Consider the following 25172-nt stretch of genomic DNA (forward strand, 5'->3'; position numbering starts at 1 on the left):
TACGTTGTGATCGTCTGAAATCAGAATTCCTTCCTCCTTCTTTAGAGTACTCCTTGTCTGTGAAAGAATGGCTGTGGATTTTGTTGCATGTTTCACAAGAGGTGATTCTACATAATGGTTTCTGTATGTGTTCCTACCATGTATAAATCATTTTAAGGCTTATTGTTGGCTCAAATTTCAAGTATATTTTAAAATAATAGCTATTTTTACTTTCTCATATTGATACCAGTTACAATATTCTCCCAGATGAATTGCTTCACCTAGAAAATCACCACAAATGAGGGAAAGGAAGATAGCCGGTTTCAAAGCTCATTTGTTCTCGTTAAACTCACCACCACCTGCCTCAGTGGGAGTCCTAGTTATTTAATTAATAAAGTTTGGTTATTTCTCTGCCAGTACACCTCTTTGCATACATTCAAGTTGTTTTATGGGAAGAATCTTAAATATCTATATTTTGAAGCATCTGTGTGTGATTCCCCATACAGCCTGCAATTTTGGGTGGCTGTAGTAGCGAGATAGTAGAGTAGATAAGTGGAGACCAGCGCCTGACCCTGGGAAACCACCCACCTGATGAGCAGTCCGGATGAGTGGCAAAGCCATTCTGGATGTCAGATTAAGTTGTCATCTGGAGTTTTCCCAGTTCTCTCCAGAGTTCTCCTATTTAGAAACCCAACATTGAGAATTTATAGTTAAACTTTACTTTGCTTAGTGATCTGGTTTTCTTGTTTTTTGAGATGAGGTCTCACGTTGTGGCTCAAGCTGGAGTACAGTGGTACAGTCTTGGCTCACTGCAACCTCTACCTCCCAGGTTCAAGCGGTTCTTCTGCCTCAGCCTCCCAAGTAGCTGGGACTACAGGCGCATGCCACCACACCCAGCTAATTTTGTATTTTTAGTGGAGATGGTGTTTTACCATGTTAGCCAGGCTGGTCTCAAACTCCCGACCTCAGGTGATCGATCCATCCACCTCAGCCTCCGAAAGTGCTGGGATTACAGGCATGAGCCACCGCACCCGGCAGTGATCTGGTTTTTAATTGGCACCCCTGTTTATTTCCTGGTTTCTCTCAGATTGTCACGGATTCTGCCTCTGTGGAGCGTTTACTGGGGAAGACGGACGTCCAGCGGCCCCAGGTGGTAGAGTACTGTGTGGTCTGTGGCGACAAAGCCTCCGGTATGTAATTCCAGGTTATGATGGCACTTAAGGGCCAACATCATGAAGTAACAGTTGTGAGGTGGGGTGGTAGTTAATTTAGAAAGACCATTTTCTGTAGGTTTGTAGGTTTCAAATATGAATTCCACTTTTCTTACTGGGGTAATGATGTAAATAAATAAGGCAGTTTGTCAGATAATTAGACATCAAAAGGAAAAGTCAAAAAACGATTTCTATGATTTGTAAATCTTGGTTGAGTGTGTAGTATGCATGTGCTGCTAAGAACATATTCTTTAATCTCATTAACATTTGTACAGCACTTTACTATTTTACAAGATATATAATTTGTATAATCACCCTTCATCCTAACTGTAACTATCTCTGTCATCCCCTCAGTATGACCCACTAAATACTGCTTTAATGAAGCAGGAGCAGGCATGCGATTCCAGATAGAATCCCAGGATCAGAAAAGGCCCCACAGAGGCAGTCACATCTCAGAGCCTTAGTGATTATGTATACGGTGGTTAAAGCAGGAGGAGGGCATTTCAGTTAGTAGAAACAGGGCCTAGAGTTTAAGGTCTATACCCATGGTGTCCTTGGGAGAGAGCTTGTAGGGTTCCGTGATTACAATTGGGTAAAGTGAGACTGAAGAAGATATCTGGCCCCAAAATTCAAATGTTGGCCTGCTTGTCCCAGGTGGGGATCCATAGAAGGTTAGTGAGGCAGACAGGAAGGAATGGAGAAGTATTTGATAAGAACACAGTACCAGGGCACAGATCTGTGTTCCACTTTATTATCTGGTCACAAAATTCACAGGAACGTTGGACACTTTGTAGTCCTACTTTTTTGTTTGTTTGCTTGTTTGTTTTGTTTTTTAAAAAGGAGGCTGGACCAAGCCTGTTAGTAAGACTGTCCCAGGCAAGCATGTATAAAAGATCAGAAGCTCCAATTTCCTTTCCGTGGTGGTGACACTATTTCTCTGCTAGTGGTGCCTGCCTCTGCTCCCATCCTTTGTCTTGGTAAACCCAGCCCATCCTACCCCTTCTCTGAAGCCCTCACCTACCCCAATAGGCAGATAGACAGTGCTGCCTCTGATTCAGATTTCCCTTTCCTACAGATTTCTCTAATTGCTTGTTGCATACTCATGTAATTCACTCTTTAGAGGCCTGTCTTCCTCATCAGAATGACAGAGCAAAAACCATGTCTTACCATCTATCTCTGTATTCCTGTCTTCTTGCTCGGTAAGGAAAGGCACTCTGCAAACTTTTGAACAAATAAATGAAGTATGAATATAACAAAAGGGCCACAGAATCTGCTTGACTTCCCCATTTGTCAGTCTTCTTCTGAGCTTAAAGGAAAGGCTTAGTGTCTTGGTGCCAGTCTCCTGATATTAATGTCACTCAAAGGGATAGAGAACTCAAGGAAATATACTGCAAAGAAAGGAAAAACAATATTACAGAAGGCACTTTACCACAACTATTCTTAAAAGAATAAGACTGTTACTCCAGTTGCACACTTGGAAAATGGTTTTGCATTCTAGAGCTTAGAACAATGGGATTCTCTGTAGCCGCCATAAATGGTAATCCTGTGAAATGTATCCTCCTTGGCAAAGTAGCTATGAAATTGGATTATACAAACAAGACAGAATCAAAAGAGCATGTCCGTGGTCAGTCTCAGCTGGAAACAAATGAGGGATAATGTATATGAAAGTACTTTCTGAATAGCAAAACCAGACTGAAGGAGGGGCCCTTTTTTTGTTGTTTGTTTGAGACAGAGCCTCACTCTATCACCCAGGCTAGAGTGCAGTGGCACAATTTCAACTTACTGCAGCCTTCACCTCCTGAGTTCAAGTGATTCTCCTGCCTTAGCCTCCCGAGTAGCTGGGACTGCAGGTGCCCACCACCATGCCTGGCTAACTTTTTGTAGTTTTAGTAGAGACAGGGTTTCACCGTATTGGCCAGGCTGGTTTCAAACTCCTAACCTTGTGATCTGCCCACCTCGGCCTCCCAGAGTGCTGGGATTATAGGCATGAACCACTGCACCCAGCTGGGGGTACTTTTTAATGTCATTGATAGTTAAAAGTTGGAGATCTCATGCAGACTGTATACATGACAAGGGTTTAATATCCAGAATATATAAGGAACTTAACAGAAAAAAAAAAATTTTTAATGGGCAAAATATCTTAATAGACATTTCTCAAAAGAAGACATACAAATGGCCAACTGTTATATGAAAAATGCTCAACATCACTAATCCTCAAGGAAATGCAAATCAACACCACAGGAGGTGTACCACTTCACTCCAATTAGGGTATCTATAATCAGGCTGGGCTTGGTGGCTCATGCCTATTATCTCAGAACTTTGGCGGGCCAAGGCAGGCAGATCGCATGAGGCCAGGAGTTTGAGACCAGCCTGGATAATGTGGCAAAACCCTGTCTGTACTAATTTTTGTTATTTCTGTAAGATAATATCTTTTGGCAGGGTGCGGTGGCTCAACGTCTGTAATCCCAGCACTGGGAGGCTGAGGCAGGTGATCACCTGAGGTCAGGAGTTTGAGACCAGCCTAGCCAACATCTCTACTAAAAATATGAAAATTAGCTGAGTATAGTAGTGGGTGCCTATAGTGGCTGGAGAATCACTTGAACCCAGGAGGCAGAGGTTGCAATAAGCTGAGATTGCACCACTGTACTCCAGCCTGGGCAACAAGAGCAAGACTGTGTCTTAAAAAATAAAAGAAATTTTTAAAAAGATATACATGTGTTATCAGATTTTATATTTTATAAAATCTTACAAAAATTCCTTGTAGAGAAATTATGTGAAGGGTGTGGCCAGTATAAGAAAAAAGTATTTAAGATTTTATTTGATAAAATCATATAAAAATACAAAAATTAGCCGAGTGTAGTGGCGCATATCTATAATCCCAGCTACTCAGGAGGCTGAGGCATGACAGTCACTTGAACCCAGCAGGTAGAGGTTGTAGCAAGCTGAGATCACGTCACTGCAGTTCAGTCTGAGTGACTGAGACTCTTGTCTCAAAAAAAATGTTTACAGTTAAAAAGACAAACGAAAAGAAGTGCTAGGGAGGATGTGGAGAAAAGGGAACACTTAAACATTGTCGGTGGGATTGTAAATTACTACAGCCACTATAGAAAACTGTATGGAGATTCTTCAAAAATTAAAAATAGAACTACCATATGATCCAGAAATTCACTACTGGATCTATATCCAAAGAAAATAAAATCATTATGTTGAAGAAATACCTGCACTCCCACATTTATTGCATCACTATTTACAATGGCCGAGATGTGTAATCAGCCTAAGTATCCAACAGCAGATGAATGGCTAAAAAACATTGGTATGTATACACAGTGGAATACATAAAATTGAATGAAATCCAGCTATTTGTGACAACATGGATGAATGTGGAGGAGGACATCATGTTAAGTGAAATAAGCCAGACAAAGACAGATACTACATGATCTCATTCATATGTGGAATCCTTAAAAAAAAAAACTTAATACTATAGAAACAAGAGAGTAGCACGATGGTTATCAAGACTGGGGAGGGGAAAAGTGAGAGATGGTTGAGAAAGACTGACCAGCTGCTACAAGTTATAGTTAAGTAGTAGGAACAAGTTCTGGTGTTCTATTGCACTGTAGCCATGGCTAACAATAAGATATTAGATATTATAAAGTATCTAGAAGAAAGGCTTTTGAATGTCCTTACTACAAAGAAATGATAAATGCATAAGGTGATGGTCACTCTACCTGATTTGATCATTATACAACAAGTGAATGTATTGAAACATTGAATTATACCTCATAAATATGAACAATTACAATGTATCAAAAATAAAACATTAGAGACACCAAAGTAAACAAGATTAGAAAAATAATAAATGTGTTCCTAGAACTGTATTTCTAGAAAGCTCTGAGTAAGCTGGCCCAGCTGAGCCATATGGTAACCCTCCTTTACTGTAGGCTTCAGCAGTCACAGTCTCCATGCTTCTTGTGACTATCCTGCTTCCCCGCAGGAGGTTTAGGGACCAGGACGTGAATCAGAGGGGTTAAATGCAGGAGTGAGACCCTCTGTACCAAAGCCACACATGCACGTCTGCTATGTGCCACTCTTGGCAGAACAGGGGATCTGAGCCGCCTCACAAGCCCAGACCTCCAGAATTAGGACCCAGGTGTGTTCAAGTGGACAGTAGAGTTCAGCCATCACCTGTGAGCTCCTACTGTATGTTAGACCATTTGTATACTAAGAACACTAAAGTCATGCCATCTGCCAGATGCCATATAACCTGTCTGAGCTTCATTATTTCCATCATAAACTTAGAAGGCTACTTGAAAAACTGTAGAGAAATTATGTGAAGGGTGTGGCCAGTATGCTAAATGATCAGGCCACATGGCACCTAACAGTGTATGCACCCATCACTTTCATAAGACTTGTTCAGAAACTCTGACAGATCACCCTTTTGGTGAATGCACAAAAATAGTCACAAAATATCTGTGTATTTCTCCTGTTTCAGGCCGTCACTATGGGGCTGTCAGTTGTGAAGGTTGCAAAGGTTTCTTCAAAAGGAGTGTGAGGAAAAATCTGACCTATAGCTGCCGGAGCAACCAAGACTGCATCATCAATAAACATCACCGGAACCGCTGTCAGTTTTGCCGGCTGAAAAAATGCTTAGAGATGGGCATGAAAATGGAATGTGAGTAACAGTATTTAAAAACCACATGAGTTAACAACAGAGGGAGAGAGTAAACAAGAGGCCACTAAATAAGGTTTCTATACCTGGCCTTAAAATACTTTAAGAAAAAAATACCCGTCAGGCTTTATTTTGGTTTACCTCGTGGGTTAGCTAGGTGATTCAGAGCCAATGCTGTGGGGGTTGGTCTGTTCTGCTGCTGGTGTGTGTGTGTGGGGGTGTGTGTGTGTGTGTGTGTGTGTGTGGAAAGTCTTATTCCAGATGCATCAGGAGGCAGCTTTGTGGAGTAGGGTGAACACAGGCTTTGGAGGAAAGCTGATACCAACACTACCAGGTCTGCCAATAAGAGACAGCTATGAATTTGAGGACATACATAGCCTCTCAGCCACAGGGTCCTCATCTGTGATCTAGAACCCCTCACCTTACTTATATATTGCTCCTGAGGATTACATGAGCCTACTGTTACTTACTGTCTTCTTAGCCCCTCTACTTTCTTTCAGCACAAGGCCTTCTGCTGACTCTGTGTAGCTGGGGTTCTAAAGAGAAAGCTATTGCTTCTGGATGTGTGGGGCAACCAGGGAAGGTCTCAGGCCCCTCCTTTCCACTTCTGTAGCCAGAATTTTGGGGGTTAGGAATTTCAAAACCAGATCCCTGTCTACAGGGTCCATTCATATGGAGGTCACTTCCCTAGCTACTGGTGAAAACATGAAGACCAGGATTCCAGTGGGCAGCACAGAGAAATCCAAGGAGAATGGAGTTAGGCTCAAACCACAGTAGGAAAATGGAGCTTAGCAAAGGCAAGGCATGCAACTTAGCCTGGCAAGGCTGGTGGCCATAGACTCAGGCTTCTGCTGAGTATGCTGCATGATTATCTTCTGCATAGTTCCCTAGGAACACTGAAAACCAATAGATTTCAGTATTGGTGTGGGCATTTCTGGGAATAGGAATCTGCAGAATTCACTGGAGAATAAATGGAAATGTACTTTTTGAAAAATTAGAAATATCAACCTAATTTCTGCCTGGTGTGATGCTTTTACTTTATCTAGTGGTACTGTTCTTTCCCTAAAGTGAATAAATAAATCATTGGCTTTTTCACTCAGAGCAATGACTGAAATCAGTTTTTTTGTGATCACAGCTATAGCAGCAAACACAAGATCCAACTGGATAGCAGTTTGATTAGCAGCATATCTAAATGCTAGTCCCTGGCCTTCATTGCTTCTGTCTTTAAAAAGCTTTCATTTTCTTCAGTTGCTTCTAACATGCATAGATCTGCTCTTATACTAGATTGCTAAAAGGAGAGTTTGCTAGCATGATATAAAATTGATACCCATTAAACAGTTTGCAGAAGCTATTCAGACTTGAATTGGAAATTAGAAGGGTTCCTCTACAAATTGTGCCATAGGAAAAGCACACATTAAGGGCCCACGTGAAAATGGTCTTTTTTTTTTTTTTTTTTTTTTTTTTTTTGAGATGGAGTCTCGCTCTGTCACCCAGGCTGGAGTACAGTGGCGCCGCAATCTTGGCTCACTGCAGCCTTCACCTCCCAGGTTCAAGCAATTCTTCCTGCCTCAGCCTCCCGAGTAGCTGGAATTACAGGTGCCCACCACCACACCCGGCCAAGTTTTCTATTTTTAGTAGAGACAGAGTTTTGCCATGTTGGCCAGGCTGGTCTCGAACTCGTAGCCTCAAGTGATCCACCCGGCTCAGCCTCCCAAAGTGCTAGGATTACAGGCATGAGCCACCATGCCCAGCCCAAAGATGGGCATTTCTTAATCCTTAGAAGGGTCTATTTTGTTAGGAGTATGAAGTAAAAACCAGCTGGGCACTTTGGCTCATGCCATAATTTCAGCACTTTGGCAGGCTGGGGCCAGTGGATTGCTTGAGCCCAGGAGTTTGAGTCCAGACTGGACAACGTAATGAGGCCTCATCTCTAAAAAAAAATTAAAAAGTAACAAAATAAATAATATAAAATTAATAAAATGGCCCAGAGGGCTCATGGGTGCTTCCACAGGCCACATAGGTGCTGTGCTGCAGTTTCTTAGCAGGGAGTACCACCCATCATGAGCTCTTTTTTATGCCTCTTGATTTGACATGGCATGGTTTGTCTTGATTCCTTTTCTCTGTCTGAAAAGTCCACACTGAAGGCTGAGCTAGATGAATCTAGCACCAAAGCTTAACCTCCCTGCAGTAATGGATTTACTATAAAGAAAACCAAGGGATGTGGTTTTTATTGATTTTAATTGTTTCTCTAAACACAAATATTTATGTTGTGATTTAAGCTGTACAGAGTGAACGGAAGCCCTTCGATGTGCAACGGGAGAAACCAAGCAATTGTGCTGCTTCAACTGAGAAAATCTATATCCGGAAGGACCTGAGAAGTCCCCTGATAGCCACTCCCACGTTTGTGGCAGACAAAGATGGAGCAAGGTCAGTCCCTTGTTCTCACTGCAGTCATCCTTTGTAGTTGATGGGGGAGGCACAGACGTGCTGCAGAATGGTCACTGATGTTGCTTCCCACCCACATGCCACAGCCTCCAGCCTTGTGTTGCCTAATCTTGCCCCTTCTGGAGCTGCTCAGTTACCAGTCACACCTCTGGACAGGCCTGAGGATGTCTGATTTACGATGGAATCAGAAATTTGCCAAACCTTGAATTCAGATTATGTCCTATAATTTAGGCATCATTCATTCAGGAAGACAATTATTTTATAATTCAAGATTGGGGCTTTTCTGCAGTATAGACAAAAGGCCTACGGTGAGATAAAGTCTCAGTGCTACAGTTAATTTGTACATTCTTTTTAATCTATTGAACTTACTTTAAAAGGAACAGAAAGAGGGGAAAACAAGAAATCCAAAATGTATCAGAGAATTGAGGATGCCTTACTGATTTTCTGAAAATGAAGTTAACTTTTCTTGGCAGAATGGCCACAGTCTGTCATCCTGGAAAGCCCTGGGGGATGCATCCACCTATCATCCTGTCTCAAGCTGTAAACCTGACTTTATGTACATCTCACTGCAGAGAGACGGGTGGGGGGATTGTTTAGTCACTTAAGCAGCTGAGTCTAGTTAGAGCTTTTCTACTATTCAGACAGCTCCACAAATGTGGAGGGACAGGTAAATGCAGCATGATCATACTGTACATAAAATGTTGGAAGCTACTCTGGGTTTCTTTATGTCTTAAATAGACAAACAGGTCTTCTTGATCCAGGGATGCTTGTGAACATCCAGCAGCCTTTGATACGTGAGGATGGTACAGTTCTCCTGGCCACGGATTCTAAGGTGACGTTCTCTACTCATGCTTCTTTCTCTCATCCTTTATGCTGACATTATAGGCTGCTGCCCTAACTCTGTGCACCACCTTCTTTCTGGCCTTCAGAGACTGCATCAAAAGTGTGACCTGCATCATGGTCTCCTTCTTGTTGCGATAGCTCTCTTGGGATTCGTTTTAGAGATGCCAGTGGCTTTTCAGAAACCTCAGTCAGGGCTGGCTGGTCATAGTGACTGTAACATGTCAGTCTAGATGTCAGTTTAGTGGACATTCTGTGGTTCTCTTTTCTGTTATAGTTTCCTTTTTCTCTTATACACATTGGCAAACTACTAGCACACCAAGCAAAGAGATACTTATCCTAAGATGGCCTTTTTGCAAAAGCCCCGGGTTCCTTTTTATTAGATGATCTTCAGGAGCAAGTTCAGCCAGGAATCTTACAATTTCAAATCAGTCATAGGGATTTAACTTGTGGACAGAGATGTTTGTCAGTCCAAAAGGAAGAGACTGGCTGGCTCCTGTGAAGATAACCAAGGAGAATTTTCACAGAACTCATTGTTTTTCTCATTGTGGTACTTCCAATGTAAACCAAGTAAGGAAGTAGTAGCAGCAAACCTCAACTCTAAAGAGGGTGACTTGGTAATTGAGACCACTGGCATTGCTGCGACCATTAGAACCAGAGCAAAGCCTGCAGGCTTCCTTCTCATCTGTTCACATTCTCATTCATGGGTGCACTCAGGGCGTTACAGGGCATCCTCTTTTGGGAAAGAGAAGACAAAATTTAGAGCCCTTCCCTGTTATGGAGAGTTGCCCTGCATGCTTTGGTCCTCAGGGTGGGCTTTGCACCTCCTGTCTTGGGCAGGGGCCACATGCATCATGAGCAGGGAGCTGATGGATCACATGGGTTTAGGTTATCACCAGCACTCATTCTGGAACAGTGGCTCTGACTGCATAGTCAAATGCAAAGAAAGCGCAAGCCTGAAAATAAGGCCCAGATAACCTTAAAAACAGATTACCAAAAGATTCACAGCAGCCATTCTGTTGGGCCATCCACACAGAGACTGGGAATGAGAACCAAGACTCCAGAGCTGGCTAGACCTGAAGTCTCAGAGTCTGGCACTGTTCTTGGTACCCAGGTGCTTCTTTCCTGCACTTAAAAATTTCTCGGTACACAGTGAGCATTCAATAAACGTTAATGGTTAGGAATTAGTTACTGTCACTTTGGAGGAGGATGAACGCAAACCTGTATGGTATTTCAGGAATCAAGAGAGAGCTTCAGAGGCAGACTTGTGTCCTACCCCCTTCCTTCCTGTGTACAATGGAAACAACAGTAACCCCCACAGAAGTTTGGTATGACTAATAAAACATGCAAAGCACCTAAAGGAAGCTACTTTCAGAAATTGTTTTCCAATTTTTTGGGAAATATTTATACATTTAAAATAATTTACAATGAAGAAAGTATAGTGCTATTACAGAGCTCCCACTTAGCCTTCACCCGGGTCCTCCCAGTGGTTATGTCATCCATACATACCTAGGATACACTATCACAACCAGGACATTGGCTTTGGTACAAACCGTATGTATTGTTTTATGTCTTTTTTATATTTCATTCTTCTTCAACTCCATTTCCTTCAACATACCTTTCTCTTGTGAGGATCTTACAGCAGTTGCACAATATTCTATGTCTCTGTTGTGATTTATTAGTCATTTCTGTTTATGACCTTTTCTACTGATCCTAGGTTTTCCACTTTTATAATCAAGACACAACTTTGTGTATACATTATCTTGATTTGAGTGTATCTCGGGCCTTCTTTTCTAAGACAGTGTCTTTCTCTGTTGCCCAAGCTGGAGTACAATGGTATGATGTTGGCTCCTTGCATCCTCCACCTCCCAGGGTCAAGTGATCCTCTCACCTCAGCCTCCTGAGTAGCTGGGACTATAGGTGCACACCACCACGCCTGGCTAATTTTTTGTATTTCTTTGTAGAGATGGGGTTTCACCATGTTGCCCAGTCTGGTCTTGAACTCCTGGACTCAAGCAATTCACCCATCTCAGCCTCCCAGAGTGCTGGGATTACAGGCATAAACTATTGCCCCTGGCTTTCTTTTTTAATTGAAATATAACTCACATGCCATAATACTCACCTTTTTAATGTATAATGTAGTAGTTTTTGGTATACTTACAAGGTTGTACAACCATCCCCACTACATAATTTTAGAATATTTTCATCACCTCAGAAGAAACCTTGAACCCTACTATGTAGTCACCCCTCCTCCCCCACTCTTCTCAAACCTGCTAACCATTGATCTGCTTTCTGACTTGATGGTTTTGTCAACTCTGTACATTTTGTATAAAGGAAGTCATACAATATATGGTCTTTTGTGACTGGCTTTTCACTCAGCATAATGTTTTTAAGGGTCATCATGGTGTAGCATGTATCAGTACTTAATTCCTTTTTATTGCCAAATAATACCTCATTGTTAAGGCAGTTTTGCTCGTTTCCCTGGCTGGAGTGCAGTGGTACGACCTCGGCTCATTGCAACCTCCACCTCCCAGGTTCAGACAATTCTCCTGCCTTAGCCTTTCAAGTAGCTGGGATTACAGGCATGTGCCACCATGCCCAGCTAATTTTGTGTGTATTGTTTTGTGACAGTGTTGCTTTGTCACCCAGGCTGGAATGTAATAGCAAAATCTCAGATCACTGCAACCTCTGCCTCCCAGGTTCAAGCGAGTCTTCTGCCTCAGCCTTCTGAGTAGCTGAGATTACAGGCATGCACCACCACCCCCGGCTAATTTTTGTATTTTTAGTAGAGACAGGGTTTCACCATGTCATTCAGCCTGGTCTCAAACTCTGGACCTCATGATCCACCTGCCTCGGCCTCCCAAAGTATTAGAATTACAGGCATGACCCACCACAGCAAGCCAATTTTGTGTTTTTAATAGAGACAAGGTTTCACCATGTTGGTCAGGCTGGGCTTAAACTCCTGACCTCAGGTGATCCTGCCCACCTGGCCTCCCAAAGTGCTGGGATTACAGGCATGAGCCACTGGGCCCAGCCTAATATACCTTTATATGACTAGCACATTGTATTTATCCATTAGTCAATTGATGGACATTTGTGTTGTACTACTTTACATTCTCACCAACTGTGTATGAAGGTTCTGATTTCTCCACATCCTTGCCAACACTTTTTATTGTCCATCTTTTTGATTGTAGCCATCCCAATGGATGTGAAGTGGTATGTCATTGTGATTTTCATTTGTATTTCTCATGATGTTGAGCATCTTTTCATATGCTTATGGTCTGTTTATATATTTTCTTTGGAGAGATGCCTGTTATCTTTGGGTTTTTTGTTGTTGCTTTTTGTTTTGTTTTTGAGACAGGGTCTCTGCCTGCCTGCTAGGCTGGAGTGCAGTGGCACAATCATGGCTCAGTGCAGCCTTGACTTTCTGAGTTCAAGTGACCCTTCCACTTCAGCTTTCTGAGTAGCTGGAACCACAGGCACACACAACCATAGCTACTTTTACTTTTTATAGAGACAGGGCCTTGCCATGTTGCTCAGCCTGGTCTCGAACTCTTGGGCTCAAGTGATCTTCTGCTTCAGCCTCCTAAAGTGCTCTTCCCCCTCTCCCCTTTTCTTTTTTTTCAATTTTTTTAAATTAGAGATGGAATCTCTGTCACCCAGGCTAGAGTGCAGTGGCACGATCTCGGCTCACTGCAACCTCCACCTCCTGGATTCAAGTGATTCTCCTGTCTCAGCCTCCCAATTACCTGGGGTTACAGGCATCCACCACCATGCCATGCTAATATTTGTATTTTTAGTAGAGACAGGGTTTCACCGTGTTCACCAGGCTGGTCTTGAACTCTTGACCTCAGGTGATCCACCTGCCTGGGCCTCCCAGGGTGCTGGGATTACAGATGTGAGCCACTGCACAGCCTCGTTTTCCATTTTAAAATTGGGTTATTTGTCTTTTTATTATTGTGAGTTCCTTAGAAATTCTGGCTACCATTAGACATATGATTTGCAAATATTTTCTCTCATTCTGTGAGTTGTCCTTTTGTTTTTTTTGTGGGTTGTCTTTCTACTTTCTTGACAATTTCTTTTGAAGCACAACAGGTTTAATTTTAGTGAAGTTTAGTTTGTCTGTTTTTCTTCTGTCATTTTGTCACATATATAGATTTGTGTAAATACCATGACACCAAGATACAGAACTGTTGTATCACGAAAAAGATCTTCCTCATGTTGCCCCTTTGTAGTCACACTCCCCTCGAAGCTGTTTTTGAATCACCGTTAGAACTTCATTGGCCTGAGAGTAATTTGCATATGTGTGTTCATTTTTAATGTTAGTATTTTATTTTTTGTTTAATAGGCTGAAACAAGCCAGGGAGCTCTGGGCACACTGGCAAATGTAGTGACCTCCCTTGCCAACCTAAGTGAATCCTTGAACAACGGTGACACTTCAGAAATCCAACCAGAGGACCAGTCTGCAAGTGAGATTACTCGGTATGAGCATATGAGGGTGGAGGCCCCGCTCCTGGCCTGCATACCCTCCCTATATTATGAGGGTGGAAAACAGCATTTTGCTGTTTTTAACCAAGGATGAAAAAATCATTACAGTGACCTTGCACATCTGTCTTCTTTCAGATTTTAACTCTGGGAACATAGACCCACTTAATGTTATACAGTATAAAACAGTCCAAACCATGGAAAAGGAAATTGAGTAAATCAATAGAAGTATGGCAATAATTGTTTCAGTGGACAGCGGTTATTTGTATTAATTACTGTTTAATAATACATCTGCATATTAAGAGTTCATTCCCTTTCCTACTTTTAACCTATTTTTCTCATCTACATTTTTTCTTTTTTTAAATAGAGAGGGATCTTGCAATGTTGCCCAGGCTGGTCTAGAACCCCTGGGCTCAAGTGATCGTCCCACCTCAGCCTCCCAAAGTGCTGGGATTACAGGCATGTGCCACCACGCCCAGCCCTCATATATATTTGTTTCCGAGTAGTGAATTGAGAGCTTAAATCTACCAGGGTAACTGGATTGATAGTGGCTGATAAATAGCATGAGCCGGTGCTGGACGTCGATAACTGCTGCTAAGGATGTTTCTTCTTTGCAGTTTGACTCTTGTGCTCTGCTCCTAACATGCCAGACCTGCCATATACAGAGCTGGAGACTAAGACTAACAAGCATTCCAGTCCTTTGTTCACTATGGTCTGATAACAAATAAGATCTAGGTCCAGTGGAAAGAGGGTGGGATTTGAATTAGGTAGAATTCTGGTTCTGCCACTTACTATATGGATGGTCTTGGAAAAGGTGTTTAACAAAGTTAAGGTCAGCATTCACATCTGTAAAATGGAAGAGAAGTTTTACTTTTGGAGGGTACTTGCGAAAAATAGAAATTGGGCCTGGGTGCAGTGGCTTATGGCTATAATCCCAGCACTTAGAGAAGCTGAGGCAAGAGGATTGCTTGATCCCAGGAGTTTGAGACCAGCCTGGGTCAATGTAGTGAGACCCCATCTTTGAAGAAGTAAGTAAGTAAATAAATAAATAAATATAAATTGCCCATGAAGTTAGATAATATATAGATCAGTACCTAAGGTGATGTGTAGATAATATATTGAGCTTTCATTGTTAGCCGGGCACAGTGGCTCACTTGTGTAATCCCAGCACTTTGGGAGGCAAGGGGGTGGATCACTTCATGTCAGAAGTTCTAGACCAGCTTGGCCAACATAGTGAAACCCTGTCTCTACTAAAAATACAAAAAAATTGAACAAATGCCAGGGTTTAACGCCTGTAATCCAACCCTTTGGGAGGCCAAGGCAGGTGGATCACCTGTGGTCAAGAGTTTGATACCAGCCTGGCCAACATAGTGACACCCCATCTCTACTAAAAATACAAAAAAAAAAAATTAGCCAGGCGTGGTGGCATGTGCCTATAGTCCCAGCTACTTGAGAGGCTAAGGCAGGAGAATCGCTTAAACCCGGAATGTGGAAGTTGCAGTGAGCCAAGATCCCATCACTGCCCTCCAGCCTGGGTGACAGAACAAGACTCAGTCTCTAAAAAGTGAAAAAAAATTTAGCTGGGTGTGGTTGTATGTGCGTATAGTCCCAGCTACTCAGGAGGCTGAGGCATGAGAATTGCTTGAAGCCAGGAAGAGGAGCCTGCAGTAAGCTGAGATCCTGCTACTGCACTCCGGCCTCTCTGCTATCTCTAAATAAATAAATAGGAAGCTTTCATTGTTAGTGTTTTCCTCACCAGGTAGAATTTAATTATCTTTTCCCATTGTAGTTTTTCTAAATCATATCTTAGCTAGAATTCTGTTCCTCCTAAAAGCTGTAGAATCACAACACTTCCATGCTTCATTTTTGCTCACAGGGCATTTGATACCTTAGCTAAAGCACTTAATACTACAGACAGCTCCTCTTCTCCAAGCCTGGCAGATGGGATAGACACCAGTGGAGGAGGGAGCATTCATGTCATCAGCAGAGACCAGTCGACACCCATCATTGAGGTTGAAGGCCCTCTCCTTTCAGACACACACGTCACATTTAAGGTGAGTGGATTCAGCCTAACCATGTGCCCCCAACCTGCTGGGGGAGAGGTTCTGTACCAGAGCTGGTCTGCAGTTTTATAAATGAAACCTTGGACGCCAGGCATGCTTGCTCACACATGTAATCCCAGGACTTTGGGAGGTGGAGGTGGGAAGATCACGAGGTCAAGAGATTGAGACCATCCTGGCCAACATAGTGAAACCCTGTCTCTACTAAAAATATAAAAATTAGCTGGGCATGGTGGTGCGTGCCTGTAGTCCCAGATACTTGGGAGGCTGAAGCAGGAGAATCGGTTGAACCCAGGAGGCGGAGGTTGCAGTGAGCCAAGATCGCACCATTTTACCACTCTAGCCTGGGCAACAAAGCAAGACTTCATCACACACACACACAAAAAAAAAAAAACCTTGGGGCCAGGCGCAGTGACTCACACCTATAATCCCAACACTTTGGGAGGCCGAGGCACGGAGATCACTTAATCACCTAAGGTCCGGAGTTCAAGACCAGCCTGGCCAACATGGTGAAATCACATCTCTACTAAAACTACAAAAATTAGCCGGGACTGCATAGTAGCTGCAGTCCCACCTACTCGGGAGATTGAGGCATGAGAATCACTTGAACCCAGGAGGCAGAGGTTGCAGTGAGTCAAGATTGTGCCATTGCACTCCAGCCTGGGCAACAAGAGTGAAACTCCGTATCAAAAAATAAATAAAAATTAAACCTTGGAGTGAGCTCATCTGTGAACTGTGGCATTTGACATTATGACTTCAAGCTGTATTTTGTGTTCCAGAATGATAGTCCCATTATGAAGCATTGTCACTTGCCTTTGCTCACAGTGCCATTTGTTTCTGAAGGTAACCCTGAAGAGGCGTGGCCCATCGTTGCTAAGACAGGCTGACACAGTGGTAACTGCTGAGGATAACTGCTGTTCTGATTGCTCTGTCCCTGCCTTTCTGTGACAGCCTTGCTGCCCCATGGGCTCAGGCAGGCACTTTTGTCGCTTCTCTGTGTCATAGAAATCTACAACAAGCAGGCACCCAGCCATTGATCATGACTGCTATGCCCTCTAGAGCCACAAAAAGCAGATCCCTTGAAGAGTGCTGTTAAGGCCTCGTGGGTCTTGTGCTGTCTTTCACTGGTCTTACTTTTTCTACAGAACATTCAGAGGGCACCTGAAGCCTCAGTCTCTAGGTCTCCAGACTGCCGAGTCTTCCTAATTCCCCAGTATTTTTTTTTAAACAAATACTTAGTCTGAAGTGTAGTGATATAATCGTGGCTCGCTGTAACCTCAAACTCCTGGGCTTGAACTCCTGGGCTCAAGTGACCCTCCTGCCTCAGCCTCCCAAGTAGCTAGGACTACAGGTATGCACCACCAAGCCCAGCTAATTTTTATTTTTATTTTTTGTAGAGACAGGGTCCTCAATATGTTGCCCAAGCTGGTCTCAAACACTTGGCCTCAAGCAGTCCTCCCACTTTGGCCTCCAAAAGTGCTGGGGTTACAGGCAAGAGCCACTGCACCTGACCCAGTATTTTTTACTAGAGGAAGTTAGGTCCCTGCTCCTAGTTTACAAAAGGTACCTAAGAAACAGGTCACCAGTACAATTCCAGCTTCAAAGGCATTGGAGCCCCTTCTAGACAATGGAATTCCTAGAGCCTAGACCAACATTCTAATCATGGGATATCATCCTCCTACCATGACAGCTGCTTAGCTCTTGCTCACTGCTATCTTAAGACCATCTACCGAAATGCCTTCTAGCCCATGAAGTTGGCCCGTTACCCAGATTTATTTTTTATTTTACTTTTATTTTTTTGAGACTCAGTCTCACTCTGTCACCCATATTGGGGTGCAGTGGTATGATCTTGGTTCACCACAACCTCCACCTCCCAGGTTCAAGCGATTCTCCTGCCTCAGCCTCCGAAGTAGCTGGGATTATAGGCGCACACCACCATACTTGGCTAATTTTTATATTTTTAGTAGAGACGGGGTTTAACTATGTTGGCCAGACTGGTCTCAAACTCCTGACCTCAGGTGATCTGCCTGCCTCAACCTCCCAAAGTACTGGGATTATAGGCATAAGCCACTGCACCTGGCCCCTATTCCCCAGATTTAATTTAGACCTTAACCTATGGCTCAAAATGGAGTTGCCATAGAACAAATAACAATTTAGCCAAGGTAAGATTTGAGGAGTATGTTTTTGTGTGAGTTGGCTGGGAAGATCCCCTGAGATTTTTAAACTGGAGTTAAAATGTGGTCCAGCCACTGCCCTGGGTATACTTTTTCTAGTTGGGTAATTTGGAACTTCCTCCAAGTTTCTCAGTTTTCTTCCCCTTAGGTTTATGGACCACATTCCAAGGCCCATTAGACCCTTAGTTCACTGAGCAAGAAGACATGGGGAGTCCATGCAAGCCCCCACTGCAGGGGACTTCACAGAGAGTGACTCTAGATGCCACTGTTACTGAAGCATGACAGGGATACATATTGATAGACAAAGCCATCGCCTGTCCTTCCTTCACCTCCTGTGCCATGTGCCTTCTCTTTTCCAGCTTACAATGCCCAGTCCAATGCCAGAGTACCTCAATGTGCACTACATCTGTGAGTCTGCGTCCCGTCTGCTTTTCCTCTCAATGCACTGGGCTCGGTCAATCCCAGCCTTTCAGGCACTTGGGTAAGTGGCCACTTTTCTCTGAATGTATCCTTGGGTGAGGGCCTTCCTCTCCCCAGGAATGACCTGGAAGAACTCTGAGGACCCTTCTTCTAGTTTGACTGTTCCTATAACCTCATTCAAAGGACCCTGAGTTTCTTACTAAGTATAGTTAGTGGACCGGTAACAGGGTTACCAGTTGCCAGTTCTGCAATGTTCCTTAAACCTTTATGGAGTCTCCTACATACACCAAGGATTTGGTGCTGGGAGCTGGGGATAGAGAAGAATGTAGAAGGCAAGGGTAGTCCCTCGCAGTGTACTAAGTACAGTGTGACTCTCAAACTGAAGCCAGGCTGGGAACTGTGCCTAGCTTTCATAAAGTGAATGTGAATCAGCTCTTTGCTCAAACACTGATTTACATTCTCACACAAGCCACAGTGCCAACCGGCACATTGAGTAGTACAGACCCTGGTGTCATCTCTGCAGGAAGCCCCCGTTTCCTTGCTTTCTTGAGTACTACTTGTGTTTATTTCTCCTCTGAATCCAAGCATTGGCTCTTTCAATGTGCCAAGTGCTGTGTAGCTGGTGTAACTGCCATTGTGCCATCAGGTGGCTGGCAGTCTGGTTGAAAGATAAGTAACCACATAAAAATGGAAATACTGTGAGAGTTAATGCATACTGCAGAGTAACCATCCTTAGTTAATATGTGGAAAACACTAGAATGGAGGGCAGGGTTGTCTAGTAGTTTACACTATTGGGTTTAGAACAAACAGACCTAGTTGTCGGGCCATAAGAATAGCCTTTGTCAGCTGTGTGGCCTTGTGCAAGTCACTGTACCTCTCTGAGCCTCCAGTTTCTCATTGTAGAATCCTTGCATGGGTTTAAGATCTATAAATCTCTTAACCCAGTGCTTGGCACGCAAGGGACTCAACAGAAGGCAGTGTGGTTCTCTGGTCAGGTGGTATGGGATATGTCCTAAGTAGTTGTTAGAATGGTCACCTCCTTCCGTTAGTAAAGAAAACAAAGACGAATTGTCTCATTCTCCAGGGAGAACTAGACAGGTAATGACCACTAAACAAGTGTTAGGAATTTCATTGTTAGCTCTTGGCCTACCCCTTGCTACCACGTGGTAGGTGGTGTAACTTCAGTTAGTTGTTTTTTTAATAACACCACAGTCTACACTTATTAGTACTGGTGGGTACCTGAGATTTTTAAACTGGAGTTAAAATGTGGTTCAGCCACTACCCTGGGTATACTTTTTCTAGTTAGGTAATTTGGAACTTCCTCTAAGTTTCTCAGTCCGGGCTAGATAAAATGTGCTACCACATTTAAAGTGGTTTTTGTTATATTTCATGTACTGTTTTTCGTAAGTTAGTGTCCAGGGCAGTGATCATAGTAAAATGCTAGATGTACATCTGGGACATTTGGGAGTGACACAGTGCAGTCGCCCTGGTTCTCAGTGCCCTCCTGTGGCTGGGCCACCCTTCAGGCAACTGGAGAAAACAGCCTTGTCAAGACAGCCCAGTTTCTCTGACCTCCTGAAATCTTGAGACAGGTGAGGGAATACCATTTGGGGGTTTCTGAGAATAAGGATGTAGTGTTTTATGACATGCCAACCTTGCTGACTAACCTGAGTAGAATTTCGCCAGGGCAGGGCTGGAAGCGGCCTTAACTGGACCCCCATCCTCCCTGCTTCAGTCTCAGCTCCAGGACAGAGCCTGCCTCCTGCCCTACAAGGTTTGCAGGGTATGTTTCTTCCCTTCAGAATCTGTATTCAGCTCTTAGTCTTTTGATCCCTGTAGCCTCTTATTACTGTGGGTGAAGGACCTAAGTAACTGATACTACCTCCTGGAGCAGAGCCAAGCCAGGATGCTGAAGCTTTAGAAGGCTGTAGGAAATGATGGTTTGGCCATACCTTTTAAAATTTCTCATTATTTTAGCCTAAAGAATGTTTTTTAAGAGAATAGTTGATTATCAGAAAAACTTTAGGTACAACATTCATAGACTGAGTCATAGACTTCATCATTTTCTTGGAGAATGATCCTGAATAGCACTTCAGCAAATACTTACTCAATTCACCTGTTTGGGAAATGCTGGCACTTAGTGCCTGCATGCCCCATAACCTTGGAGAAATGCCAACATATACCACACTCAGCCTCATCTCTATATCCCCAGGCAGGACTGCAACACCAGCCTGGTGCGTGCCTGCTGGAATGAGCTCTTCACCCTCGGCCTGGCCCAGTGTGCCCAGGTCATGAGTCTCTCCACCATCCTAGCCGCCATCGTCAACCACCTGCAGAACAGCATCCAGGAAGGTAGGGTCCAGGGACTTGGGGGCTGGGGTGTGTCTTGGTCCAGCCTGGTGGCCATGGAGGAGAGCCCAGCCCTGGTTGGAGGCCCATGTCAAAGACACCTTTGTTGACCCAGGCTAGCACCATAGCATATTGGCTAGCCTCAGTGTCCCACAGTATCCATAGGCTGAGAGTAATTTGACTTTTAAGTTATGGAACCTTTGGACTGGGTGTGGTGGCTCATGCCTGTAATCCTTTATTAGGTCAGGCAGAAAGATTACTTGAGCCCAGGAGTTTGAGACCAACCTGGGCAACATAACGAGACCTTGTCTCTACAAAAAAATACAAAACATTAGCCAGGCCTGGTGGCATCTGCCTGTAGTCCCAGATACTCAGGAGGCTGAGGCAGGAGGATTGCTTGAGTCCAGAGTTTGAGACCATGGTGAGCTGTGATCATGGCATGTACTCCACCCTGGGTAACAGCAAGAACCCATCTCAATGAATGAATGAATCAATGTTACAGGACCCTTATCAGTCAGAATATGTAAACTTCTGCCAGACTGCACTCTTCAAACAATTAATATGAGGAAAAAATGGAAAAGGTCAATTTCTTGTTAGGCATTTAGTGGTGATCTTTTCAGAATAATCACAGCTGATATTTTCATCTTCATTGATAGGTTACTTTTCTCATGTATGATAGTTCAAAGATCCTCAAACCCTATAAAATAGGGACTATTACCTCATTTTTCCATATGGAGGAACTGAGGCCCTGATAAGATCCCTGGCTTGCTCCAAATGAAACAGTAAGTACAAAAACTAGGGCACAGGCCAAGCACAGTGGCTCACACCTGTAATCCCAGCATTTTGGGAGGCCAAGAGGGGGGAATCACCGGAGGTCAAGAGTTCAAGACCAGCCTAGCCAACATGGTGAAATCCCATCTCTACTAAAAATACCAAAAATAAAAGGCTGCATGTGGTAGCTTATGCCTGTAATACCAGCACTTTGGGAGGCTGAGCTTGGGAGTTTGAAACCAGCCTAGGCAACATGGCGAAACCCCATCTCTACTAAAAATGCAAAAAGTTAGCTGGGCGTGGTGGCAGGCACCTGTAATCCCAGCTACTCAGGAGTCTGAGGCAGGAGAATCACTTGAACCTTGGAGGCAGAGGTTGCAGCGAGCCAAGATCGCGCCACTGCACTCCAGCCTGGGCACACACACATATTCTCATCCTCATCCTCATCCTCATCCTCCTCATCCTCATCCTCCTCATCCTCATCCTCATCCTCATCCCTCTCTCGTCTCAAAAGAAACACACACACACACATAGCCGAGCATGGTAGTACATGCCTGTAATTACAGCTACTTAGGAGGCTGAGGCATGAGAATCACTTGAACCCAAGAGGCAGAGATTGCAGTGAACCAAGATTGTGCCACTGCACTCCAGCCTGGGTGACAGAGTGAGGTGAGACTGTTTTAAAAAAAAAAAAAGAAAAGAAAAACTAGGGCACAAACCCGCATCATGCTGACTCTAGTCCAGGACACATGTACCTCACCCAGGCTGCTCCATATGAATCAACAAATGACTCTCTTCTAGTGAGATCTGTGGCAACTATCTAGTTTTTGGTGTTCAAAACGTCAGCAGTGTCAGGAATGTCAGGAATAGGAGGCAGCCATTGTAGTCTCCACATGCAACATGTCTGTGACACACTGAAGACCACTGTCATACCCAGCATTTGGAGTAACACTGAAACTCTATACTTGCAGCTGAAGTAGAAATGTTTTTTGTTTTTTTTTTAACAGATTCTCTCTGTGTTGCTAAGCTGGAGTGCAGTGGCAGTCGTAGCTCACTACACCCCTGAACCCCTGGGTTCAAATGATCCTCCTGCCTCAGCCTCCCAAGTAGCTGCGACTACAGGCACTTGCCATCACACCCAGCTAATTTTTATATTATTTTTATAGAGAGGAGGTTTAAACATGCTGCCTAGGCTTGGAACTTCACTTTTAATTGTGCATTCCAAGTGTTTGATATTTAGGAATTTGAGTAACCTATTCATACATTTGTTTTTCTAGTTATTTCCTTGGAATAGTTATATAAGGGTGAAGTTTTTTAAAAAGCCTGTTAACAGGCCAGGTGCAGTGGCTTACACCTGTAATCCCACCACATTGGGAGGCTGAGGCAGGTGGGTCACTTAAGGTCAGGAGTTCAAGACCAGCTTGGACAACATGGCGAAACCCCGTCTCTACCAGAAATACAAAAATTAGGCATGGCGGTGAGCGCCTGTAATCCCAGCTACTTGGGATGCTGAGGCAGGAAAATCGCTTGAACCTAGGAGGTGGAGGCTGTAGTGAGCCAAGACCACTCCATTGCACTCCAGCCTGGGCGACAGAGCAAGACTCAAAAAAAAAAAAAACCCCAGATTTTATTGAAGTTATGTAAGATTTATTGTTCACAAATGAGCTTCAGTTTTCTTTCTTTTTTGGGCGGGGGTAGAGACAGAGTCTCATGATGTTGCCCAAGCTGATCTCAAACTCCTGGCCTCAAGCAGTCCTCCTGCCTTGGCCTCCCAAAACATTGGGACTAGAAGACATGAGCTATGGCAACTAGCCAGTTTTATTTTAAACTAAGTGTAACAAAACTAATACCGCCAGTAAGGTATTATCATGAAGATTAAATGAAATAACATATAAAATTTTTCTGAAGCCAGGTACGGTGATGCATACCTGTAGTCCCAGCTATGCAGGATGCTGAGGTGGGAGGATCACTTGAGCTCATGAGTTTACGTTCAGCCTGGGCAACATAGTAGACACCCAACTAAAAAAAAAATTGTTTTGACAACTAAAAAATGCTAGCATTTAATGTTCAGGTGCCTGCAGAGACTTAGAAAAACCTAACCATTTATATGAACTGTTAGTCTTCAGGATAAAGACATGTTTATTCAGGCACAGAGTAAAAGGAATTCTCAATGTACACCTACAGGCCAAAGGAGCTGCCTGGCGGCAGGGCCAGGAAGAATCACTGGTCTAGGAGTTTGTTGAGGGAGAACCCATATTGGAGCAGACTTTGTGTACCTCTTGTCACTTCACCTGCAGCTAGAAAATGAAGCTCTTGTTCATCTTGAGATTACTGATTTTTAAAAGTGGAATCGTCCCATTTCTTTCCATCTGTGGCCCTCAAATAAACTGGTTTTATTGTTCTTGCCCACCTTTCACAGAGATTTGTGATCTTGGTTTCTAGATAAACTTTCTGGTGACCGGATAAAGCAAGTCATGGAGCACATCTGGAAACTGCAAGAGTTCTGTAACAGCATGGCGAAGCTGGATATAGACGGCTATGAGTATGCATACCTTAAAGCTATAGTTCTCTTTAGTCCCGGTAAGATATGCAGTGGGGGTGCATGACCCTTTTCCACCGTATCTACTGATGTTTCTGAACATGAACATGTTGTCATCAGTGGTGTAGAAAGAGCCCTGTGGATTATATGTGACCTAGACGTTTTGCTAAATCACATAAATACATAAATGCTGTTAATTCTTGCCTTTACAGCTCCAAAGAAATATGCTCCAGTGCCTGATGTCACGCACTGAATAGATTTGTCCTAATTAAACCATTGGCCAAACAAGACTATAGCATACAAAAGTGTGCTACCACCCTATATCCTTTTTTTTCTTTCTGTTTTTGGCTCTTTGCGAGTTTCCAAGTTTTGTTACCACATATAATCCAGTACACATAGAAGCTCTACCTGTTTGCACAGAATGTGTATAGCAGTAGCAGCAGCTGCTGCAGAGCATGCTAAAAGGTATGTTCACAGGAGATGAAGAGGCAGTGATCAGGATGCCTGGGCTGGCCTCACTTCCCTCAGCTGTTCTCTCAAGGCCTGAAGAAGTCACTCAGGCTGACTGCTGACCTCACAGTAGGGGTTGGACACAACTTAACCTTTTCCTCTTCTTTCCCAGCCCTCTACTCACTAACAACAAAATAGCTAATAAAATTGAGACAGATTATATAATTAAATATTAAGTAAATGACAATTTCTAATTTTATGTGATAGTTTTTAAAACTGTGTTTTCTAGGGTAGTAGGAAGCCAAATGTCTGGAACCAACCAGGTGGGACCGCTCAGGCTGGCATCTACTCAGGGTCCCCAGTCCCCTCCCAGGAACTTCAGGCCTGGGTAGAAAACAGGAAAACCCAGTGTTCTAATAATACCTAAACTAGATCAGTCTTTGAATTCAGTTTGTTATACTTGAGAAGTTTGCAGAAGTTTGACTAAAAATACTAAGTCTGCAGGTGAGACTTTTCAAATTCAGAGGGAATTTGGAGGTACTTTTCTGTTTTCAGATCATCCAGGTTTGACCAGCACAAGCCAGATTGAAAAATTCCAAGAAAAGGCACAGATGGAGTTGCAGGACTATGTTCAGAAAACCTACTCGGAAGATACCTACCGGTGAGTCATTTAGGCACACGTTCTTGCTTGGGGCAGCAAAGAGTGTGGTTGAGTCTGTAGTTTCAAATATAAATTATGTTAGCCTTTCCATTTTTAGTAGCCTGATAGAGCCTCCATTGTAT

General features: G+C 43.5%; 1 protein-coding gene across 26 annotated transcripts in view; it reads left to right on the plus strand.

Moving 5' to 3' along the window:
• NR2C2 (nuclear receptor subfamily 2 group C member 2) overlaps positions 1-25172 on the plus strand; it is a 115494-nt gene that overhangs the window by 66488 nt on the left and 23834 nt on the right. For 21 of the 26 annotated variants that reach the window (XR_013527520.1, XM_078351729.1, XM_035273762.3 and 18 more), the window contains 10 exons: positions 1067-1169; positions 5680-5859; positions 8136-8283; positions 9040-9133; positions 13490-13623; positions 15503-15680; positions 18220-18341; positions 20493-20632; positions 23843-23980; positions 24945-25050. Coding sequence is in view for 20 of the 26 variants with exons in the window: in XM_078351729.1 (XP_078207855.1) it covers positions 1067-1169; positions 5680-5859; positions 8136-8283; positions 9040-9133; positions 13490-13623; positions 15503-15680; positions 18220-18341; positions 20493-20632; positions 23843-23980; positions 24945-25050 (1343 nt within the window). In the remaining 6 variants the exon portion in view is untranslated. The remainder of the gene's footprint in view (positions 1-1066; positions 1170-5679; positions 5860-8135; positions 8284-9039; positions 9134-13489; positions 13624-15502; positions 15681-18219; positions 18342-20492; positions 20633-23842; positions 23981-24944; positions 25051-25172) is intronic. The other 5 variants (XR_013527525.1, XR_013527521.1, XR_013527524.1 and 2 more) reach the window with 1 other exon arrangement.

Source organism: Callithrix jacchus, chromosome 15, assembly GCF_049354715.1.
Source record: "Callithrix jacchus isolate 240 chromosome 15, calJac240_pri, whole genome shotgun sequence".
NCBI classification, from domain to species: Eukaryota; Metazoa; Chordata; class Mammalia; order Primates; family Cebidae; genus Callithrix; species Callithrix jacchus.